The sequence below is a fragment of the Polypterus senegalus genome, chromosome 3 (genome assembly GCF_016835505.1).
Source record: "Polypterus senegalus isolate Bchr_013 chromosome 3, ASM1683550v1, whole genome shotgun sequence".
Classification (NCBI taxonomy): domain Eukaryota; kingdom Metazoa; phylum Chordata; class Cladistia; order Polypteriformes; family Polypteridae; genus Polypterus; species Polypterus senegalus.
The window spans coordinates 238,539,333-238,556,644 of record NC_053156.1 but is presented as its reverse complement, the minus strand read 5'-3'; the positions used below and the strand labels follow the sequence as shown (position 1 = coordinate 238,556,644).

The following is a 17,312-nucleotide window of genomic DNA, read 5'->3' as shown; positions in this document are numbered from 1 at the left end:
AACAGGAGTTAAAACAACTTATGGAGGAAATAAATGTTTTCCAAGACTTGTTGAAGCCCACAAGGATCGCTCTTTGCAGCACCAGAATGGTATCTTCCATATGCCCAGACTGCGCTGTACAACAGTGTGTGTGCTTTGGTGTCACACCATCCATGATTTTGAGATTCAGCATTTTAATTAGCAGGTATTCACGAAGAGGACATGGAATTTTCTCCTAGGACCCTCCCATTAGAAAATGCACCATCTCTTGTCATTTGACACACTCCAGAGCTAGACCAGATATAAGCATCATGGGCAATCCCAGGCTGCTTTGCCACAATGTCTGCAAAAAGCCCCTGATGATTGGATGCATATCACCTTGACATGAGCCCTGAAAATCCTTTTTGATACGTGTAGATGGGATTCAAGAGACTGGGAGAATGAGAGAAAAAGAGCATGCAGAGTATATAGACCTGCGCTTTGACTTCCTCGGGCAGTATAGTCTGAAACGGTGCCTCCAGTTGACCAGCACAAGTTTCATATCATTGATCGTTCTAAAGGGCAATTCATTTTCTCACTTTAAAGGATGTGACGGATTACAGAGCAGCGTTTCCATTAGTTAATTCATCAAAGTTAGAAAGCTCCTATTTTGCGCTAATTTATAATCTACATATAATTTGATGGCTATATTGCAACATTAACCTATAATAATAATAATAATAACAATAAATAATGATAATTTATTATTATTGTTGTTGTTGAAGTTGCAATTGATTGTAAGAGCATCAGTGTGTTTTTTGTAATCTACTTAATGTGACCTCTGTCTTTCAGAAACAGAAACACAGGCAAAAGTCAATATAAAGAACGTTAAAAATAACAAGTGGGATGGGTCAGTCCTTAATGTATGAATGAGATTAAGTATTACTTTAGTTATAAAGGGTTTCGAGAAACACTTGCTAATTAACAAACAATATTTACTATGAGATAAAGTAATTAGTGCTACAAAGCTTTCAGGAAATGCACCCCACTTTATTCACACTTTATTGTGCTTTCAAGGCATGCATGAATCTATTTCTGGACTAACTCCATAATGCGATAAAAGTGGCAATAACGAATGCATGTGTGTGTGTGTGTGTTTTGGATTTTTTTTTAAATAATACGCACAATTCTTGTAATCATGTGCTGAAGTTCTCCTGCAACATGTGCTAATGTGGTGCTATGGCATTCCCACTGTGAGTCCATTTTCATATGTAGCTCATACTCACATTTTTCTCATGTATTATTATTCCTTTGTCTAGGTGCAGTCATGCACAAGTACGGTACTGATTTTAATTCAGTACTATTGATGCTATAAGATAAGCTATTGCTGTTACATTTTTGGAACAGTGTTTCAACTTTATAACAAAGTATTGGTTCTTCTGACACCCCTAGATGGACTGGTGCCCTGTCTAGACCTGTTTCTTGGCTATTTAGACTTTGCTCCAAAGCTCTGAATTGAATATATTGGCCTGTACAGTATTACCATTCCCGCCCATTACAAATAATTGTTATTGGAAGATCAGTGGTTTGTGAAAGGGGCATTTTGAATTAAAGCAGGCTTCACTTTTTTGGGAGGCTTTAATCTTCCAAATCCCTGGATCTTGTTATGCATGTATGGCCTTAGACATAACCTGAAAGTACAGAATTTTGATAAATGGATCTGTGGATCCCAGATAATATAAATCCACTGTGTATGTTAAAACGGTGCCTAATAAAACAAAAAGTGCAAAACATAAGTTGAGTTAAATAATGCAATTATCTGATTTATTCTGGGTGTGGTATATAACTGATTTAGAAATCTGCTAATATTGAAGTATTATACCCTTACATAGTTTGGTGCAAATAACAAATGTATAGATAAAACTTTTCTTATAAACATATATAACTATAACTAGCAGAATACCCGCGCTTCGCAGCGGAGAAGTAGTGTGTTAAAGAAGTTATGAAAAAGAAAAGCAAACATTTTAAATATAATGTAAGATGATTGTTAATGTAATTGTTTTGTCATTGATACGAGTGTTGTTGTCATATCTATCTATTTATATATATATATAGCAAAATACCTGCGATTGGCAGCGGAGAAGTAAAAAGAAAAGGAAACATTTTAATAATAACGTAACATGATTGACAATGTAATTGTTTTGTCATTGTCATGAGTGTTGCTGGCATATATATATATATATATATATATATATATATATATACACATACACACACATACATATGTATACATACTGTATATACAACATATACATATCTACATATATACTGTATATACACATATATATACAAATCTACATATATATATCTACATATATATATTAGGGTGGGACTCGATTAAAAAATTAATCCAATTAATTAGAGGCTGTGTAAGAATTAATCTTGATTAATCGTATGTAATCGACACGAAATTTGCCCCAAATCGCAAATGTTTTTTTTTTAATTTAAAACGGTTTTAGTGGGCGACAGAATCAAATAATAGACATGGACATGAATATTGTAAACTGAAGCTGTTTTAAATTTCTGAAAAAAGCTTTTAAACTGCATTTGAATTCAAAACAGAAACAAAAATATCATCCCTGGTTAAAATTGGGCAGACTTAAAAATAAAGTGGTAGTTTAAGTACTTTAAGTACATTTTCAGAATAGTATTGTCTTTAAATAATAATAACCAAAATTTCACCATAAAGTGCAGTTTTTCTTCTTAAAAAATAAGTCAGAAACATAAAAGGTAATTTGACCAGCTTACTCTTTAAACTCTGAGTAACATTAGCCAAAATTATTTTGTACATTAGGCTAAAACAGTGTGATCATTGAACATTTTGTAATTAGATGTATTTAGAATTACTAACGGTCACGGAAGTCCAATGATCCCCAGTAAGAGCCACAAAGTCCGCTTTCTGTAATGCATCTAATTTTGCTTGCTTTTCAGTGTGCACAAAACCATGCTTTTATCAAGGCTTCGGGTAGTCGAAATGATCAGTCGTAGGAACGCGCTTTATTCCGACTCTAACATTTTTGTAGCTGTGATGTGTGCATCAGTGTAATGGATGTACCAGGAAATCATGCATTGACAAAAGTTCCGTTTGCTTGGAATTGAAAGTGTGATTAAATCGTTATTTTTAACGCGTTATGGAGTACATGCATCGAAGCTTCTCAGCTGTGCTTGTGCTAAGAAAGGGAAAATTTTAAAAATAACGTAACATGATTCTGCGTTAACCTAATATTTTTCATACGTCCCAAACCAAGGAGATCGAAGGTAAAATGAATCGGTAGCGCGTACATACTCAGTACACCCCTCTCGGAATCGAACCTCGAATGTCGGCGTTAGAGGCGAAGACTCTACAATTAGCCACAGCGTGTGGCTTTCTATGCTAAAGTATGTATTGTAGATCGGGTATATATATACATTTATATATATATACCCGTGTATCGCAGTGGAGAAGTAGAAGTTATGAAAAGGGAACATTTTAAAAATAACGTAACATGATTGTCAATATACAGTAATTGTTTTGTGAGTGTTATTGAATGTTGCTGTCATCAAGGATTTGATTATCATTATTTCTTTCAATCAGGCTCGTATTTGTAGGATGTGTTCAAGTTACATTCCGTGTTTGTCAATCGTTGTAAAGATAAGAGGTTTCATTCATCGATTAGTTCCTTACTGCATCAATAAACAGCTCGTCTTCCTTTTATCTGTGATGTGACAAACTGCATGCACGGGTTTTTTTTACGCTGTCTTCCTTTAGCGGACATTCACTTTTTCCACCGTGTGCTTTGTTTCCGCAGTAGCTGCACTTATGAATATGATTGTATGTATAAGACGCTTCATATTTTTTTGCTGCCTTCTCAATTGTGTAATTCGGTTTTGTTCAGCACTCTTTGGAACTGTTGCTTTTGTCTGTGCACTGCGTCAGTTCACGTGAGCCGCTTGGTGTTCTTGCATCGAAGGTTCCCAGCTGTACTGGTGCCATCTCGTGTAATGTCAGCTAAGACCCGGCACTTAAAAGTTTCTCTCGCAGTTTCAATGAGTTTGTGCCAAACACCACCCTGACCATCTCATCTTCCTCTGCATAAGCACAGTCCTTCACACGTGAATATTTAGCGGCAGTGTTTGTATTGGATTGCCGCTGATGGACGGCCTTATATGGGCAGGCACTAAATTACAAACGCTAGTGGCAGCCTGTCTATGAACTTAATTTAATATAAACTTACGGTTCACGCCGTGCTTTGTTTCCGCATATGCATCATTTGCTTCATAATGTTTTTCTGCATTCTCAATTGTGAAATGGCGTTTTGTGCTGATCGCTGTTTGGAGTTCTTCCTTGTTATCTACGCACTTACGTGGAGGCGTGATGATGTCACACGAAACTCCGCCCCCCACGGCCATCTCCAACTCAAGACTCCATTACATTATATGGGGAAAAATAGCTTCCAGTTATGACCCTTATGCGTAGAATTTCGAAATGAAACCTGCCCAACTTTTGTAAGTAAGCTGTAAGGAATACGCCTGCCAAATTTCAGCCTTCTACCTACACGGGAAGTTGGAGAATTAGTGATGAGTAAGTGAGTGAGTGATTCAGTGAGTGAGTGAGTGAGTGAGGGCTTTGCCTTTTATTAGTATAGATAGGAAGATATATAGTCAAGTATTAAAAAAATAAACATAGGTCATGTACTGAAATCCTGTCATCTTAGTATGTGAAAACAACTTAGTTAAGTCTTGTTTTACAATCCTTTGGTGTATCATGTAAGAAGAAACCACCACATTTTTTACTTAAATAGTGCAAGAAACTGGTCACAATTTTTGCAAATCTCTGAACACAAGAAGTTGTTATCCGAAATCCAAGGTCAGGGCACACACAAAACTGTCAATCTTTCCTACAGTTCAATTGACTAATCTCATTTATGATGCTAGCTTTACTGATATAGGCCTCCCCTTTCTCAACAGATATACCTTTTAGACTTTCAAAGTAAAAAAAAAAAAAAACCATCCATTCTATAGTTACAGTACCTTATGTATGTTTTATTCATTTTGAGTATAATGTTGTGTAAAGTAGTCTGCCTTATGTTAGTCTGATATCAGGACTGCGATCAAGAGTAGTTTTTCACAATATTGAAGAATGTCATAATAATTCTAAAGAGTTAAGATTGGCTTACCAGCCTAAGCACATACTTTTTTAAAATATGCAGTTAAAGTAATCTACTAGAACTTAAAACAATTTTGTTTATAAACATACTGTATAATTTATGCATTTTATCTGTTTGTTAAAAAAGTACAACAGTATATTGTACATTTCTACAATGCCTGTCTAACTGATCAATGGGAGGGAATTTGTGACAAGGTTGTCCCTCATTTTCAGCATCCTGTTTTTGTAGAAGTTCCAAGAATCACTTCAGAGCCCCAAGATGTGGATGTTATCTCAGGAAACACAGTCTACTTCACCTGCAGAGCAGAAGGCAACCCAAAACCTGAAATTATCTGGCTACGTAATAAGTAAGTCAATTTTCAATACATTTTACTGTTTTTTTGTAATAGTCAACAACATTCCAAAGCACTTTGCAGACCAGTAAAACACAGGTGCGCATTCAAAGAAATGTAGTTAGGGCAGAGTAACTGAGCCTGTCCTCATGAGCTGAGCCTCCTGCCCATGTTGATACTACCAATCATTTCAAAGCCTCTTCATTCAATTTTCCTGATGGATCTGTATTTTTGATGGTCTTTTCTGTTACTAATCTGATCTAAGTACAAAAAAATGTGCTGTTTGGTCGACCAATTCAACATAATGCTTCAGACAATAATTGCTCCCCTAAATATCTTCTCCCTCAAACACATTGTTTTATTATGTTCCTACCATACTATAGTCTCAAGTTATTTCTGAAATAATCATCATTTTAATTATTTGCCAGGTAGGTTAATGGTAAAGATTTCTTCACTCCAGTAATTTGCCTCTCTTGTTTATGCATTCAGTGGTTTAAAATACTGTATGTATGGATTATGGGTAAGCCAAGTATTCTGATTGCTCAAAAATGTATATCACTATATAATAAAAAAAGGATCACACTTACGGTATATATCACAGTATAATCTTTGTGCATATAAGTTTCAGCCAGTGTCTAGTTTAGGTGCTTCTGTTGACATAATTTTAGGTTAACAGTATGTAGTTTTACCTTGATGTTTCTTTTTATAAGGACCATTTTAATCAACTACAGTAATAATGTAAAAGTAATAACACATTATAATTACATAGTGCCTTTCCCATGCTAAAAGTGCTTCATAGAATTTCAGAATTGACAACTGGGAAATAGCAGAAAAAAAGATCAAATATACAATATTGGATCCAAAATAATATGAGGGATCTTCAAAAAGTTTCTGCACTTTTATATTTTCATTGGAAACGGTGAAGGAAGGAGGAGTAGTAATTAAGCATTAAAAAGTTGGTATGACGCTGAAAAAATTGCTTTGCAAATGAAGGTGACTATGTAGAAAAGTGATGTAATTTGTTTTTGAAATGTTTAATAAATAAGAGTTAAAAAAAGGTGCAGATACCACTTGAATGCCCTCTCGTATCAGCATAAAACAGTAAATAAAGATAAACACGTGAAACACAAAGCTTTGAATAAGAATAACAGACAATAAAGAACAGAAAATACAAATCCTACTATAAATCCCTGAACAAACAACAGATTTTGTGATACAAACACAAGTCATCCTGAGCAACTGGAAGTATCAGAATGCCTGGTCAAATTAAATGCCTTCCTGAACAAATGAGTTTTAAGTTGTGTTTTTTTAACAGAATGACATGTCAGCTGATTTATATTCAAAATACATTTACTGGTTAAAATAAAAAATAATAACTGAACAAGAACTAAATAAACATATATTGCACATCAGTGGTGGCTAGTGAATCATAATTTGGTTAGGGGTGCAGTTTTTGGAAGCAGCCCTCTTGTGGTCCTCGTCAGAGTGCCTGTCCAATACCAGACCCATAGAACAAATCCAGGCTAAAATGTATTATACTCATTCCACCCTGCTGCCCAATCTGATGCCAGCTTTCCCATTTCTACTGTGCTCCAAAACCACAGTCCATGACATCCATAGTCTTCTTATTCTTCCCATAATTTACCCTATAGATGTGGAAAGGAACAGGTGCACCTGCTAGCCAAGTTTTATACTAGACCTGTCTCCAAACTGCCCAGTCCTCTGTCAACTTGCCCAGTTCCCCATTCTGCTAAAACCCGCACTTTTTTATTCGCACACCCACCTCCGTAATCTTCCAATAATGTGTACTTCCATCTGTCATATAACATATCCATAATGTACGTTCAATCCAAATCTTATTCTGCCTTTGCTAATAGATTCCCCAGTCCTTGGTCATTTCCACTGTATTCCGTAAAGCCACATCATACAATCACTATTCCTCTGATTTCTGTGAATTCTTGCATCCCAGTTTATCATTTAGTACAACCATAGAGTAATTTCCACCCTAATTTTAACACTTGCAGGTTTGCCAGGCTTACCTCACCAATTCACATTGTAACATCCATAGACCCCACATCTTAAAACCTACGTCACCACCCCCAACTTGTCTTGTACAACACCTACAGGACAAGTCCAACCTAAATCTTATTCTGCCTTTACAATTAGGATACCTATATTTCCTTGAACATAGATTTTGCTTTCCTTTGGACCTGAACATTTCTGATTAAATTGAGTCATTTCACAAAGCCTTATACTATTGTCTATATCCGTGTTTCCAAACCTTTTTTTCATTAATGGCACACTTTTTGTAAACAAAATCATCCCAAAGCACACTACTGTCTTACTAACCACAAACACATTCTATCTGATACATGTGCCTAATTGTCCAAAGGGACAGGACTACTGGAGAAGACGGTAAAAAAGCATCTCTGAGATCAGCGTTTGCAGACACAGCACTTAGTGACTACTTTGGTGGCATCTCCAAGCTGCTTTGTGCTTTTGCTCGCCCCTCTCAGAGGCAACTCATATGCCCACTATCCACCAACGCCGTGAGGCTTGCTGGCGACCACATACCCAGGGCAGATAGTGGCCTGGAGATGCATCTGAACTGCTTGAAGTGCTGTGTCTGCAGCATAGTGATCATGGAGCTGCTTTTATGTCAGCTTCTTCAGGTAGTCCTGACCTTCTAAGACATGTCTCGACCACCTGCGGAGATTGTCCCTCTCAGTTCCAGACCCTAGTGTGCTACACTATTATTTCCACAGCACACCTGAGTAATTCTCATGGTGTACCACTGTACTGCAACACGGATTGAAAAACACTGCTCTAGATAACTACAGCTACTTTCATGCCATCTGCATTTTTTTAGAAAGATGTTTTAGGTCTCATAAGCCCATCATTGTTCACAACACTTTAACACTTTGACACTTTGAAGAAGAAAACAGGGAATACACAAAAGTATTACTTACATCACATTCAGTTAACCAACTCTGTTGGTCATAACAGGAGCGGAAAACATCTATGTGTAGGCTCATACTTGATCACTCGCCTACTGCTGAATTCTTAAGTCAGGTCATTCCAGTCCAAGCTCCTTTATCTTCTTTTTTTCTTCTTCAAGTGAATGATTTATGAAGGGGTGTTTAAAGAAATAACCAAATTTTCTTTGATTTCTGAAGTTTCACTTGAAGTTGCCACCTCTGTAAAGTCATGCTTGCTAATCAGTAGTTACATTAATGGCAGGTGGGAACAGAGAGGCATTGACATAAACTTGAAATAGGGCGTTGACAATTGTCTAATCACATTACATTAAAAAAACCTAAATCAGTACTAATTCGCTGCCAATACATGTCGGGGCACAGAGTACTGCGTGCCAGGCAAAATCTGAAAGCAAACAATTAAAGGGAATCCTCAGGTCACGTACTTACCAAATGATCAAGGACTTACACACACTCTCATTTGGCCAGCACCCTTCACTTAGGAAATAGATATTCACACATAAATTAAATAAGTGTAATCAATTTTTAATGAATGTTGACATGTGTTGACACCCGGCGCATTGTGCAAATAAACAAATTTATTTCATGATTATTTTACTTTAGCGACTTAATATAAGTAGATTTTGTAAAGTATATGGAGGGGGAGATATATCCCATGTTACAAACCACCACTGTTCCACTTACTGATAAAAAGGCACAGAATCTTTGAAAATGTGTACTGTATAGACTATAGAGTAAAAAAAGAACCAAGATCGACAATAAAAAATATATATTCAAAAAGCTATTCTTTCCAAATCTTTTGGTTTTCCATTGAACAAAAACAACCAATCCCAGTTAGACTTTAACATTTCCTTTCAAGTCATATTTAAAAGGCAAACCAAAGAAAATTTAGATCTCCATTGACTGAATATTGCCACATCAGAGCCTAGCAATCCAAACTGTAAAATCCAGTGTAGTGAAGAAAGAATTCTTACTTGTCACATGACTGAGCTTCAAAATCCTCTTTCAACAGAAATTGTTGTTGGTGGACAGTTTTTTAGAAAGAGTGCATCATTATTTGTATGAAAAAAAAATCTCCCATTTCATTGCTTTCTAACTTTGAAAATATACAGCATTTCAATATGTATGAATCAGAAGATGTAAAATAATTCTTATTGTTACCTACTTATAATTTTCTCCTAACTTTTTAAAGAGTGAGTACTGGTCCTTTTCCTTTGCTGATTTTAACATGTGCTTATTTTGCACAATGGTTAATTCAAGGCTACTTTATTATTATTATCATCAATGTTTGAAGTGAAACATTGTTCCTCAGAGAGGGAATCTGTTTTCATGGAACTGGGGAATAATAATTTCATGGGTGGGGAGACGGGTGATCAGGAGGAGGGATGGGAGTCCTCTTGCTTGTGGTTCTGAAAAGTGCTGGCTCTTTCAGAAGATAACAGAATGCCCCCTCTCCACCATGTACTGTCTCTTTTGTGACAAGTAACAAAGGAAGCTTCCTGATGTCTTCAGCCATGATAAAAATGCTATATGAAAATTTGTACCGGTTGACAGATTTCTACTGGTGTCTCATTTTTACTGGTATACCATACACCTCTACCTGGCACACATAATTTTTGTTCCTTTTGTGTTGTTTTATTTGTACATTTTATAAGATATGTACTAAGAATTTCTCAGAGAGGTTTTATCTAGTGTGTGCTTGTTTTGTGTAGTTTAACCACTAATATAAAGCAATCTGTATGTTCTGATTATTGGATTATATATTTTTTGTGTATTTTCTAGTAATGAGCTGGACATGAAGCATGATGAACGTTTAAATTTGCTTGAGGATGGGACATTAATGATTCAGAACACCCAGGAGACTGATCAAGGAGTTTATCAATGCATGGCAAAAAATGTTGCAGGGAAAGTGAAAACCCCTGAAGTTACCCTTCGTTACTTTGGTGCACCATGTGAGTAGAGTGAACGTAATCTTGATTAAAAAAAGGAATTTTAAAACTGCTGTAGTGAAAGAAACAGAAAAGAGTAGAAAAAAATCTTTATGCTATGACTTAGGAGCCAGATTCTTTTAACGAAAGGCAAAAGAGAGTACAAAGTTGAGACAGAAATTTGAAATTTAGGAGAATACTGCTTTTCATTTTTGAAGACGTTTTGTTCAGTAATATACTAATTGCCTTATTGCATAATCCTTGTAATACTCAGCTCATTCTTCTTTTCTGGCAGCCTTTGGGCAGAGAGTTGTTATTGGAATCAGACACTTTCAGCACACAAAAGAATAATCATGTCTGGAGCAGAAGACTCCATTGTCAAAGAACTAAACTAAAGATAGGCAGTAGGCAACTATTGTCTACCATAATGAAGCAAGAATATTTTTTACATCAGAATAAATTATGTAATTTTCTTTAAAGTGATGTATTTGAAATGATACTTGCTGTACCTATAATGTAATCTTTCTAAGCATAGTAAAAATAAAGACAGAAAATGCACTTTTATCATTGCATCGGTAATAAAAACGTTATAACATTGTTGTTCACCAGAACCAAAGTGAAACAAATTGTGTGAACACATCAGACCATACTGTAGATTTCAGACAATACCGGGCTAATCATTATTTAAAGCAGTAGCTTCCATCATGAACAATGACACTGTGAGCAGGTGCTTTTCAAAGTGTTAGTACAGCTTGTAGTATTAGTTATTAGAATTAAAAATATAGTACTTGTGGCAAAAAAACAAACATTTTAACCACTTAGAAGGATGCAAGTTTCATAATTGGATGACATATACGCTAGAAAAAGACGAACATTATACATTTCAAAAAAAATTTTCTGAATGTACACTAGACAAAAGCATTGACAGTTCCTTGATTTCATTAAAAAACACTGTTGCTTTAAAAAAAAAACTCAAAATAAAACAATAGAACACTCCTTTAAGCCTCCTCAGATATTAAGAACAAAATATTATATGTAAAGAAACATAAACAATGGCAGAATAAAGCAAGTCTGCAAAACAGTCATGACTAAACAACACAAAAAGCATGTTTTAATTGGCTGTGAAAAATGACTATGACACTTTTGAAACATACACAATTACAGCACTTTAGTTTTCACTGACATTTTTTAGAGTTGTTCAGTAATGTTTTTAAATTAATTATTCTATTTTTTTAGGCTGCACAGGCAAGAGCTTGTTTTTCTAAACCTAAATTCTTCAACAGGATTGAAGGCTATACAAACCCAATTTTTGCCAGTAGAATGGCAAAGATCAAGGACAACTATTTGGAAGCCATAAGTTTATATATATCAATGTTTCCTAATAAGCCAGTTTGGAATTTAGTGCACACACATGCCCATATGCGCTGGCAGTGCCATTAATTTCACCAGAATGAAATCATACGCATATAACAAAATTAAAACAAATGTAAACATACATTTAATATAAGTAAGTAAAATAATAAATTGTGTGTTTTATTTTCACATGTGTGCCTTGTTATGGTATTACACCCTGGCCCTAATATTTGTCAATTTTTTATGAATCATTATATATTTAAAAAATATTTTGAAATAAAAAAAATTGCACTGCTTTTATAAACTATCTGCCACCATTTTCCTCATACAATAAAATGGCATCAGAATTTTTGTATGTATCATTATATGTTTATAGTGTCAGTAGGGAATCGATGACAGTGTTTGAGGGCAAAATTATGGATGACGACCAGTCCCTTCTTTATCATAATTTCTTGTTTGACTCTTATTTAGATAAACTTTTTGCCTTAAAGGAATTCTCCACCCAAAAATTATCATTTTTGCATCTGTTACTTACCCCATGTTGTTTGCAGAGATGGTTGAAGAACATTTTTAAATCATATGTATTCATGGTAACAATGTGCATATTTGTTAAAGTACTGTTAAAAAATCCTACCATGCATAAGTGAGATGTGAGCCTTTAAATTGAAGACACACCTCCCTCCTCATTAATTGGTCAGGAGTTCTACCTAGTAATAACTGGTTCATTGGTTACCATGGCGCTTCTCAATATTGCAGAGCATGGTCTGAGAGAGGTGTAAAAAGAGAAACAAATTAAAAGATAAAAGAGATGCGACTGAAAACATCAGCTGGTGTAAAGTATGCCTCATATGTGTCATCTATCCATTGACGTGCTTTTGAGAGCCGTAACCACCAGTGGCAGACTTTGTATTAAGCCAGCCATGAAATAAAATAATTTCTCAGATCATTACACTTTTCCAGAATAAAGTAAGCAGAAGAATTGCAAAATGAAAAAAGTTAAATTTATAAATGCAATTTTTATTTCAAAACAGAGAGCATAGCCTTTGGCAAAGTAAATTTTGTTAGCTTAACTAGTTACTTTTTATATATGCAGATTATTCTCTGTCAGTTGTTTTTATTTCTTTTTTTTTACAGCAAGACCAAGTTTTGTAATTCAGCCTCAGAACACAGAAGTGTTAGTGGGAGAGAGTGTGACGCTAGAATGTAGTGCAACAGGCCAACCTCATCCCCGGATTTCTTGGACCAAAGGAGACCGAACTCCCTTGTCTAATGATGACCGCATAACCATCACAAACTCTGGGGGTCTCTACATCCAGAATGTCAACCAGGCAGACGGAGGACAATATATTTGTTTTGCAAGCAATAATGCTGATACTATCCAAGCTACAGCCTACATTATTGTACAAGGTAAATGTAATCAAATGTTTCAAATGTGATCCAAGTCCAGTTTAATTACATCATCTTATTGAATATACATTATTTACATGTAAAGCACATGAAAAAGAAACTAGTTTTTTTGTATATCCTGTATATACCCATTCAGTATATAACATAAATGGGAAGTCCACCATATTTAATATATGCATTTATTATAAAATGTGTCTATAATAATAAAAATACATATACAGTACCTAATCTACTCAGACTTTGTTATATTTGTTTCATGAATGTTAAACTTTTTTTTTTTTTCAAAAAACTCATTTTTAAACTGATTTAAAATATACTAAAAGTCTCAGTGATTCCGCGTATTATATTTTGGCAGTGCATTTCTAAAAAAAAAAGTTTTTTCTTTTTTAATGTCAGATGTTATATAAAAGTAAAAGCTAAAACTTTTTGCAAGAGTAAGTGTAATTTGAAGCAGAACAAAGTACAGTTCTTACTGTGTTTCTTTAATGCTTACGTGCAATGTAATATGTCAATTAATACACCCATAATAAAAGTCTCTACTTGTTGCATTTTTACGTCCTCCAGTGAAAAAGAGAGAAATTATTACTTCTTTCTTGCTGAAAATGATCTACAGTTGTAACAGTTCTCATTTTACAATGATTAGTATAGTCTCTCAAAGGAACAGGGTGTGTATAAATGGTATTTAATATCGGGCAGGGTGTAAAACTCAGATCATGGAGTTCTGCACTAGCTCAAAGTTTTTGTTTTGATCACTTTCTTAATGAACGACCAGTTGCTGCTACTAATAGAACATTCTTTGTTACCTTGTTTTCATTTTTTTAAGAAAATACAGAAATACTTTTTTCTACAGTGTATTGTCACATAGATATGGTATTTCTAGATTTCAATCATGTTAGAATGCAATATTTTTTGTGGAAAACATGGCATGGTGTAACATTTATTTTTAAATGTGTTGACTTCTGTGGTTGTTTGCAGCAACACCTCAATTCACAGTTTTTCCCCAAGACCAAACAGCACTGGAGGGAGTAACTGTTGACTTTGCCTGTGAAGCACAAGGATATCCTCGCCCAGTGATAGCCTGGACAAGGGGTGGTAAGGAAGAGTATAACTTTTTAGTTAGATTCTAGCACTTTCCTGCCTTTGTCGTTTTGCATTACATTACAGATATTGGGTAAATGCCATTTTACTGTTATTGTAGTATTAACCTTGGATCTGTAATCCTGCTGCTAATTTCAAATGTATTCTTTCATCATGAGTTTTAAAAATAGAAATATTGGTGTTTAACTAAAGTTATAGTGTTCCATCTCTTTCTCCTTATTTACAGCAATAGATAAATAATCACTTTGTTGTATTCATATATTATAGTATTTCTCATATTACAGTCTAATACATTAATTAAATCAAGTAATTAATAAACATAGTGTACCTCTATCGATAAATATTTTTCACATTTGTATGTATTTCAGCCCTGATTCATCTGTCTTTACTTGTTAAAATAAGACAAGGAAGTTGTAGAGTGCCCAGTTTCTGAAAACCTTTGGAAATATTATACTGTATTTTGCCCCTACACTTTCCAAATGGAATAAATTAGAAAAAACCAGCACTTTGCATTTAAATTTAATGTTCGATTTTCTTTTTCTTTTTCTAAGCTTTTGTATTTTTTGTAAACCATACCATTCATCCATATGGGAAGGCTAGAGCTCCTAAAAGAAACACACACAAGTTTGGTGCCCTGGTTAACTGTAACTTGTTTATTAGTGTTTGAAAAATATGGGGAAGAAAAGACTGAAACATGTCCACAAAAAAGTTACTCTCCTGGTTCAGTATTTCACAAAACCTGTTACTTTAGGTATCTTATTCTTATTGTTAAATTTTCAGCTTTGTGTGGTGTGTAACGTGATTTCTTAGCCTTTCTGAGGAAATGTTCAAATATTAGCAGCATAACTTGTGGCTCATTTTAAAATAAGTTATTCGTTTGGTTTTGGTATATTGTTCTAAATCTTAATTTGTGCCTGGTTATTAATGTTTTTAACATCAAATATGTTTTGATATAGTTTACATTAATTAATTACCTGACTTGCACATTGTTTTTAATTGCATGGTATCAGTTGGGACAACTATACAAGAGAAGAAGTCATTAGCAGTGTTTTAATTTTTCTTTCATATGGTACGTGTGGATGAAAGCAGTCAAGTCTGTGTATAGTTTACATAGGATTTTCAAACTTCATTACAGTTTTTACTTTCATTTTCAAGTTTGAGCAGCACACACATAATAAAATCCTCTGTCTGCATTTTTACATTTCTATGCCTTCTAAAATCACTGAAGTGATGGAATGACTACAGAAAATAGCCAGGTATTGATTCACAGCGTAGCCTGCTTGTGCTGTTTTGTTCTTGGCTGGATGAGACCAAAGTGACATCCCTGAATTGTTTTAAATTAACTACAAGAACACTGAAATATTTCTGACACTGCTGTGTTCTACTCACTCATGGATAAGGAGATACTGACTAGTCTCTCAAGATGCTATTCAGAGTATATCAAAAAAATATTTATATTCTGATGATCTCAGTAAATGATAATAAAGGGATCTTTCAGCTAAAGTTTGATTTTGAGAAAAGGAATGGAATTCAGCTATTCAGAAAATGCATTCTAATTCAATATGCGCCAAAAAATCAAACTAAAAATTATTCATTGTTCACACATATATAAAATTGTCTAAAATGTTTCCAGGGCTAAATACAACCTGTAAGCAATGCCATCAAACGTCTGCATCACGGGGTCACATTTCTGGAATGTTCTACACTCAAGCTATTTTAGGCAAAAGTTTTCATATCTCTCTCAGTCTTCAATCTACAATCACTCCTAATCCTTTAACAGCAATATCTACCAGATGGGATAATTTTGTGCTATGAAAAATGGGTTTGGACATCCTATAGCACACTGGTTAAACAAAGAATGATTTTACACAGCTAGAAGAATCTTAATCCACTTTCTGTAACTTGATGAGAAGGCAATGTTTTGTATAATTTCAAATTGCCAAAAATAAAATTCTTCTTATAATGTAACTGTAAGCAAATATGCACACCAGACTTCTGCTAAACCTTTCATCTAATCTACAGTTTCATTCTAAAGGAAAAACCATTGTAGGTGGAGCACTCATGCTGTTGTTGAGTCGAGTGCTGTGTTTCATGATTTATGTTAAGAGCAGAACATATTGTTATAATTTTCTGGATTTGATCGGATTTTATTAATATGTTTTGCTCTAAATAATATAAATAAATTAAAAGAGAATGGGTGTGCAAACATAATTTGTATCTTTCCTTTAGGCAGCCCATTGCCAAATGACAGGAGACATATAGTTCTTTCTAGTGGATCACTGCGAATTTCTGGGGTTGCTCCACATGACCAAGGACAGTATGAATGTCAAGCTGTTAATATTGTTGGTTCTGTTAGGACTGCAGTGCAGCTCTCTGTGCAACACAAAGGTATTGATTTTACTTTTTTTTTAAACCAACAATGTACTAAAAATGTTCAAATTAATCCAACAATAGTTGAATATTTTGAATCAATTTTGTGTCAGCCCAATCCTTATTATTTCAGTTTATATGAAATGCTAACCTTGATATTTAAATTTTCCTTGAAGAATAGATGCTTTAGCAATGGTGTCTTTGGACATTTTCTTACTCTCTCACAAATTCTTCAAAACTGGCAGTGATAGTTCCAGGTACAGTATGTCTGTTGGCCACAGTTGCACAAAATTACCTCCTTACTAGGCAGTCTAATAGGGGAGCACATGATTGTTGTCATTCCCCATAAATTTTGAAGAGCCTGTATTGGACTAAACAAGATAAGAAAAAGGGTAGATGTATGAGTTCAGAAGATAGAAGGGAAGGATTTTTTTCTTTTTTCATTTTCATGAAGATTTAATTATGGTATCGTTTAATAGTACAATATTTGAAAACAGACTCAAAACATTTTTCCTGTGCATATAGTTTTAAATGTTTCTCTCAGTCCTTGATAAACACATGGCTGCTAGTGTATAATAAATATATGTATTCTGTGCTGAAGTATGTTAAGGCCCTGGGTTTGCTCTAAACAGCAAAATCACCAGTTTTAATATAAGACTTAAAA

General features: G+C 34.5%; 1 protein-coding gene across 2 annotated transcripts in view; it reads left to right on the top strand.

Moving 5' to 3' along the window:
• LOC120526008 (peroxidasin) overlaps positions 1 to 17,312 on the top strand; it is a 221,394-nt gene that overhangs the window by 151,850 nt on the left and 52,232 nt on the right. For both annotated transcript variants that reach the window (XM_039748810.1, XM_039748809.1), the window contains 5 exons: positions 5,394 to 5,511; positions 10,275 to 10,444; positions 12,908 to 13,180; positions 14,156 to 14,272; positions 16,508 to 16,666. In XM_039748810.1, coding sequence (XP_039604744.1) covers positions 5,394 to 5,511; positions 10,275 to 10,444; positions 12,908 to 13,180; positions 14,156 to 14,272; positions 16,508 to 16,666 — 837 coding nt within the window. The remainder of the gene's footprint in view (positions 1 to 5,393; positions 5,512 to 10,274; positions 10,445 to 12,907; positions 13,181 to 14,155; positions 14,273 to 16,507; positions 16,667 to 17,312) is intronic.